The 8002-nt window shown below is 46.4% G+C and overlaps 1 protein-coding gene across 1 annotated transcript; it reads left to right on the top strand.

The window, feature by feature from the left end:
• The first annotated feature begins 1905 nt into the window (after positions 1-1905).
• paqr9 (progestin and adipoQ receptor family member 9) lies at positions 1906-7341 on the top strand. The gene is made up of 3 exons (XM_079491474.1): positions 1906-3080; positions 4196-4480; positions 6799-7341. The coding sequence occupies exons 1-3, from the start codon at positions 2491-2493 to the stop codon at positions 7124-7126; spliced, it is 1203 nt and encodes a 400-aa protein (XP_079347600.1). The 5' UTR covers positions 1906-2490; the 3' UTR covers positions 7127-7341.
• Positions 7342-8002: the final 661 nt, after the last annotated feature.

Here is an 8002-nt window from a genome sequence, read left to right as displayed (position 1 = left end):
GAGAGAGAGAGAGAGAGAGAGAAAACTATGTTTTGTTCTTGTCCAGTAGTCACTGCCACTGGACATATATTGTTGCTATATTTTTGCTTGTGTTGACATGGGACATGGGAGAAAAAAAAGAGTACATTTATAGGCTAGCAAAAAAACATAGCACCTATTTATTTGTTTGTTTATTTTTTTTTAATAATTAATATAAACTTAGCCTATATTATTCTACTTTATTTATATAATTTATATATATATATATATATTTTTACCAAAAAAAAAATAATAGGCTACATACATTTATGATTGTTTTAATTGATTCATATTTTGTTCTTTAAAAAAATCAATGAAATCGATTAGTTGTATTTGTATTAACTGTGTTGCACTCCTATACTCACAGGGAAGTGGGCTAAGCTGCATTGAAGACTATACAGGACAACTATACTGTAACGGCAGCCTACAGGACAACTACAGGACAACTATACTGTAACGAGAGCCTACAGGACAACTACAGGACAACTATACTGTAACGGCAGCCTACAGGACAACTACAGGACAACTATACTGTAACGGCAGCCTACAGGACAACTACAGGACAACTATACTGTAACTACAGCCTACAGGACAACTACAGGACAACTATACTGTAACGGCAGCCTACAGGACAACTACAGGACAACTATACTGTAACGGCAGCCTACAGGACAACTACAGGACAACTATACTGTAACGGCAGCCTACAGGACAACTACAGGACAACTATACTGTAACGGCAGCCTACAGGACAACTACAGGACAACTATACTGTAACGGCAGCCTACAGGACAACTACAGGACAACTATACTGTAACTACAGCCTACAGGACAACTACAGGACAACTATACTGTAACGGCAGCCTACAGGACAACTACAGGACAACTATACTGTAACGGCAGCCTACAGGACAACTACAGGACAACTATACTGTAACGGCAGCCTACAGGACAACTACAGGACAACTATACTGTAACAGCAGCCTACAGGACAACTACAGGACAACTATACTGTAACGGCAGCCTACAGGACAACTACAGGACAACTATACTGTAACGGCAGCCTACAGGACAACTACAGGACAACTACCAACAGGCTATACCACCGCAGCCTAACAGCTCTGCTGTGAGACACACATTCCTCTGAGGCACATGCATAACCTACATAAACGGGGGCTTGATGGATTAATGCAAAGTAGGACATGAACTCTTCAGTGGATGAAACAGCGTGAATAATTTGAAGGTTGCCGTCCGTCCATGTCTCTCTCTCTCACATGATGACCCAGTTCCTGACTGTAACTGGATCACACCAAGGAGACACCTCAGTTGCACAGTTAACTGTTACGCACAGCGTCACGCAAGAAAGCATAGTGATAGATCTTGCATCTTGCAAGCTTGCAAGTTTTTGATCTTCATGCTATCTTTTCTTTAAATTAGAATCCTGAAAAGTATCAACAGGTTTGAACACATGAGGTTATGATGATATGTGAAGTGGCCTTTTTTATGTTTTTTTTTTTGCCTAAATAGGCAAACGATGCATCATTTTAAACCAAGTCTGACATGCATTAGAATATAGGAGTCTCTTTCAAGATAACGCGAGGGAATATGTCCACGTGCACAGTGAGTCCGTGAAGAGAGAACGGGCGCGCCACGTGACAAGTACCACGGAATATTGACCTTTTGGAGTTTACACACATCATAAAAGTGAGATGACGCTGCTCGCTCCTACATGCATTTCACCTCCCTGCTGGCCGCCGCGTGTCACTGCACCCACCGGTGGACTACATTTCATCTGACTCAGGGGATTACAGCCTTCGGCCTGTCGGTGTGCTCTGTGTGGTCTATAGCTGACTGCTTATGACAGGAGGCCTGCGGAGGAATATTGGGCTCAAAGGTTGAAGGGAAAAGAAGTCGTCTCTCTCGCCCCGTTGTTGACATTTAATTTGACTCGGCAGAGCTGCCTATAACAGTGGATGATGCCTTATGTCCGTCCATTATATTGAGGAAGCTTAGTCTGTGACCTCTGAGCCAATAACCGCTGCGATCGTCAGCCAAGTGCTTGTGCAAGCAATAAAACAAGAAGCACTGACTGTCGCAATAACAGCAGCGACCTCATTAATAGGGGTGTTCTTGTTACAGCTAAAGGACAAGCAGCTATCTAAATACTAAGGCCTACATACTGTCCCCAATGTGCAGTGTTCATTTTGACAGCAAATTCAGACTTCAGTCTTTTGAATAACACAGTAAACACACCGGCGTTTAGTTAGTTAGTCCTATTTTAGTCATCTGAAATCGTTTAGTCTTAGTCTAGTCTCAGTCGACTAAATATCTAAATCCTTTTAGTCCGTCCATCCATCTTCAACCGCTTATCCGTAGTCGGGTCGCGGGGGCAACAGCTCCAGACTTCCCTCTCCAAAGCGACATTAGTAACATTTAGCCTTTAGTCGACAAAACTAACACCACCCCCCCACAATGTCCCTGTGCTGCGGCGGTCGCTCGCTGCCCCGCCCCCGGCCCCTCCTCCGCCACACTGACGTCCCGCACCGCGTGACGGAGAGCTACATCCTGTCGGGCTACCGCTACCCGGACTACAGCCTGGCGGAGTGCCTGTGCTCGGCGTTCCGGCCCACCAACGAGACGGGCAACTTCTGGACGCACTTCCTGCCCGTGTTCGTGTTCGCGTACCACTTCGCCGAGGCCTTCACGTGGGAGGGCGCGCCGGCCGCCGGCGACCCGTTCTTCTACCCGCTGTGGAGCTACTTGGCGGGCGTGTTGATGCTGCTGATGGCGAGCAGCATGGCCCACCTGCTCAACTCCATGTCCCTGGTGGTCCGCGAGGTGTGCTTCTTCGTGGACTACGGCACCATCAGCGCCTACACCGTGGGCTCCTCGCTGGCCTACTACTACTACATACACCCGAGGGCCGCGATAGCGGAGACGGCGATCACTGCCGGCTCCAAGCTGGACGAGGAGGGCCTGAGGGGGGACCCTGAGGAACCCCTCCTCCTGCAGTCGCCTTGGCCGGACTTCAGGGCGTTCTTCGATGACTTCTACATTCCGAGGTTATTATTGGTTTTTCATTTTACATTCGTGTTTAGTTTAGTTTAGTTTTGTTGTGGCTTTTGCCTTTATTTTATATATTTTATGGAGGGACAGACAGTAGGCTGACAGGAAATGGGGAGAGAGATGGGGGGAGGACATGCAGTAAAGGCTGTCGGGATCGGGAGTCGAACCCGCGGCACACACCCAGACTGGATTACCAGCCAAGGTGCCTGGACCACTGAGCCATGGCCCAGGCCTAGTTTAGTTTAGTTTTTTAGTTTTTTTTTTTTACTTATTTGTGAGAGGCGCCCCCCTTAGCTGTGTCTGTTTGTGTGTACCCCATAGTGATGATGTGATTGGCTGGGCAAAGTACGCATTGAGGATAAAAAGTGAGGATAGAAAAGTGAAGACGGAAAAGTTAGGATGCAAATAGTGATTGGCCAGAATGATATGATGATGATGATATAGCCCCTCCTATATCCAACTTTGTCCTACACAAACATTAAATTCCCATTGACAATGAATGGAACATTTTACGTCACAGCAAATAGAAGTGTCTATTTTACGTCATGATGATGTACGATGATAAGAGCGCCCCTCACTTCACACAGGTGTGATTTTTGAGGGGCGCCTATATACAGCTTTTCGTCCTGTCACGTCTCACATTTGCCATTGACAATGAAAAGAGTCATATGTGCCTGAAATATGACGTACATTTGTGGTAACAGAAACATTAAATGCCATTGACAATGAATTGAAAATGTCATATGCCAATCACATAAATTAATCTTACATGATCATGGTGAAAAGATTACTTTTTTTTTTAACATTGTATCATGGTTAAAAGATAATAACTTAAGTTGACAAATGTATTCATGAAGAAGTATAACAAGAGCGCCACTCACTTCACACACTGATTTTTGAGGAGCGCTAGCCCCTCCTATATAGAGCTTTTGTCTCCCACATGTGTCATATTTGCCATTGACAATGAAAGGAGAAATTTGGTCATATGTACGTCGGTCAAATATGACATCAATTTGTGGCAACACAAACATTAAATGCCATTCCCACAATGAAGGGAAAATCATTTGTAGACGAGCAAATCGGCTAAGCGACTTCTCCGTCCTTGAAACAGCTCCTGCCTGGTGGCCATCATCTGCGTGCTGTCGTGCTGCAACACGCGCCAGCGCTGGAGGAAGCACCGCTACGTCATCCGCACCCTGGTCTTCCTGCTGCCCTTCCTGGTGTCCTCCACGCCCATCTTCTACCGCCTCCTGGTGGCCAGCCCGTACCCCGCGGCCTCCACCGCCTTCGCCTCCTCCGCCTCCATGCCCGGGTTCTTCTACCGCCACTGCTTCTGGCTGGTGGTGTCGGCCGTCTTCAACATCAGCAAGGTCCCCGAGAGGCTGGCCCCGGGAAGGTACAGTAGGACTGCAGATAGATACACATTAAACATTTATATCCCATCCCGCTACCAGGGAACCTCTTCTGTACCAGGGACACAAATACATCTCGGGGGCTCAGGAGGTAGAGCAGGTCGTCCAATGATCCATGGGTCGGCGGTTCGAATCCCGGCTCCTCCTGTCTACATGTCGAAGTGTCCTTGGGCAAGACACTGAACCCCAAATTGCTCCCGATGTGCTGGTTGGTACCTTGCATGGCTTCCGCCGCAATCGGTGTATGAATGTGTGTGTGAATGGGTGAATGTAACGCACAATCTATGTAAAGCGCCTTGGATAAAGGCGCTATATAAATGCACCATTTACCATTTATCTTCAATACAAGAACATTAAATACATGTTCAGAATCTACAGCTTGGTAGGCTGCAGACAACTAACACACCAGCCATATGCTTATCAACAACAAATAAATATCGGCTACTGCCATCTGCTAATATCAGTGTTATTTGCTGATACCGATATTGACCGATAACGGCAAATATCAAAAACATTGTTATTATTTATTTATTTATTATTTTTTCAGAATCGCTTCATTTACAATTTAGGCATTTTAGCAGACACTCTTAATCCAGAGTGATTTACAGTAAGGAAGGTTAAACCCAAGGTAATACGGTTATGCATAGAGATGATCTTGGATCATAGGTAAACCGAGAACACAACATCTAAACGGTATACTATCAAAACATGTATAACTATACACACTATAGGATGCCAGGCCAACAAATTAAACTGTCATCTGTCTAATAACATGCTATCCAAATGACAAACTACTGTACAACGATACAATCCTGTGGAATTGCGAGTGTGGTTGCCTATCTAATAGGAATATTGTTCAATTAAAAGAGTTGGATGTGTCATCGTATACCGTCCAATCAGACGAGCGCAAAGCTCACAAATGCCTTGGGAAGAGTTCCGAATCGGAGGGGAGAATAGAGAGTTATTGCGATTTAAACGTTTTTGAAACAATTTAAACGTTTTCGACGATTTAAGCGCAATAACAATAGTCTGCTTGCCTATAGAGCGTCGCAGTCCCTTTCATGACTTCACCTGGCCCAGGAAATGAATCCCAATGCATTTTTCCCATAGACATTTCAAAAAGTATTTATTTAAAGACCTTTTAAGCGTCGTACGAAGCCAACTCGAGTCGTGACAAATCATGACAACAAACACAATATTTACAAAGAAGAAAAACAACAAAAAAAGTGTATTTCTACTTTCTAATTATTTGTTTGGCCCAAAACATTGTGTTTATTGTCATGATTTGTCACGACAAGAGTTGGCTTTGTCCGCGGCGTAAACGTCTTTAAATAAATACTTTCTGAAAAGTCTATGAGGAAAATGAACAGGGATTTATTTTCCGGGTCTCTCGAGGGGGCGGGGCTGCGACGCTCTATAGGCAACCAGTTGGATTGACTGCTGCACACCCTCTATCTCCATGGTTCCAGGTTTGACCTGTGGCGTCACATGCAGCCACCAGTGGTTCTATTAACCGTTTGCAAGGGTTTAAATTAATTTCGCTGAAATTAATGTGGAACGCCCTGCCAACAGCCATTTAGAAATGTGAATCCCTAGAGTCCATTTTGGGGCGGGAACCCCTTTTGGTGTTTTAAACATTGTTATAATTTAGCTATTGAAAAATAGCAGATCTACAAGCTCATAGCGCGCCACCGAGTGGCGCGCTACGAGCTTGTAGGTCTGCTATTTTTGAAAAATTATGAAAATATTTATTTCAGAAAACTGGAGGATTTAGAAGATTTTTTTTAAAATTTCGAGGTCAGGCCTATATAGGTTAAAAAGCACTCTCAAAGAGCAACTACAGGCTTTTCTGGTTCTATCCTCAAGTGGCATTGTCCTGTACTTTCGTTTGAAATGCACCCATTCTGCATATAGTGTGAAATAAAATGTTCAATCAATCACTGGAATCAATCAAACACCCAGTGGCGTGCACAGACATTTAGAGGGGCAGGTGCTCAAGTTAAAAAAGGGCACCTTGTGCAGCGCGTGGAACCGGCCGGTTGCCTTAATCTATTTTGGGCGGGAACCCCTTTTGGTGTTAGCATTATGTTATGCTTTAGCTATTGAAAAATAGCAGATCTACAAGCTCATAGCGCGCCACCGAGTGGCGCGCTATGAACTTGTAGGTCTGCTATTTTTGAAAAATCAAAAAAAAAAGAAGAAAAAAAGGGCACATTGCCAAAAGGGCAGGGGGTGCTCTAGCACCCCCTAGTGTCTATCTGTGCACGCCACTGCAAACACCCTCTCTATGTCCCCGGTCCAGGTTTGACCTGTGGGGTCACAGCCACCAGTGGTTCCACTGCTGCACCTTCCTGTCCATCCTGGACGAGCTCCACATGATCAAGTCCGAGGTTCGAGCCCTCCTCCTGTCGTCGTCCGGCCTCCTCCTCCTCCCCTCCTCCTCCTCCCCCCCTCCGCGGCTCCCCGGCCCCACCCTGGCCTCCACCCTGGGAGTGATGTTCCTCCTTCAGGCGGCCATCGCCTCCATCATCGCCTGGTTCTCCTGCTGCGCCAACCGCATCTACGCCCCCCAGCAGCGCGACCTGCTGGCCAACAAGGAGCGGTGCAGCAATCATCTCAAATGCCACTAAAGTTGAAACTGTGGTTCTTAAACTCATTTCCCTGCCAAGGACGACTTATTTTTTCTTCCTTTTTTGGGTGATTTCAAATGTCAGCGAACAGCACCATCTTGTGTAAAAACACTGGAGTTGCAGTCCCACAGGAAACTGATCCGCCACCTGACAGAAATGGATTTATCTCTGGTGGGTTGTTTTTCTGTTGTGTTTTTCAGCAAGGCATGCTGGTTTCAAACGGTAACAACTCGGGAACGTCATGTCCAAATGGAATATCAGTTCCCCCCCCCCCCCCCCCCCCATGAACACGGCACATGTGTCCGTGTCGGCGATCGACCAGGGGATAAAAAAAAAAGAAAAGCTAAAAGAAAGAATTTGGCAGTGGATTTTTTTCATTTTATTTTATTGGGGCGTTTCTTCCTTCATTGGATATAATAGTACAGTGAAGAACGACAGGAAAACAAAGGCTGTTGGGCCCGGGAATCGAACCCGCGACTCGCTGACGGGCTGCATTAGAGCCTATTATGTGATCTGCGCCTTAAACGCTAGGCTAACGGCGGGCCTGTTTTTGTGACTCAAGGACCCCCCCCCCCCCTGCCCCCCCGGTTAGGCCAAGGACCCTGTGGGTGGTCAAATAGCTGAATGAGGACGCATGCATGGAAAACCAGAAGGTTGCGGGTTCGAGTCCCCAGGCTATGTGTCGAAGTGTTCATGAGCAATAAACGTAAGCCCCTAACTGCTCCCCCCCCCCCCCGACCCCGAGCGATCCATGTGAGCACCTGAGCAGACATCTAGTGGATGAAGCTGGAACGGAATGCGCTGCTGCCCCCCCCCACCCCCCCCCCCCTCCCCACACACACACACACACAGCTTGTGAACCACTGCGAACGTGAA

The sequence above is a fragment of the Electrona antarctica genome (assembly GCF_951216825.1).
Source record: "Electrona antarctica genome assembly, chromosome: 21".
Taxonomy (NCBI): domain Eukaryota; kingdom Metazoa; phylum Chordata; class Actinopteri; order Myctophiformes; family Myctophidae; genus Electrona; species Electrona antarctica.
The sequence above is the reverse complement of the archived record's forward strand: the minus strand, read 5'-3'. Positions and strand labels throughout refer to the sequence as shown.

Excerpts from the sequence above, each read along its gene's own strand:
- paqr9 (XM_079491474.1), top strand. The coding sequence starts at position 2,491 with ATGTCCCTGTGCTGCGGCGGTCGCTCGCTGCCCCGCCCCCGGCCCCTC. Across the intron at positions 3,081-4,195 it reads GATGACTTCTACATTCCGAG|CTCCTGCCTGGTGGCCATCA; the intron begins GTTATTATTGGT and ends TCCTTGAAACAG. Across the intron at positions 4,481-6,798 it reads GAGAGGCTGGCCCCGGGAAG|GTTTGACCTGTGGGGTCACA; the intron begins GTACAGTAGGAC and ends TCCCCGGTCCAG.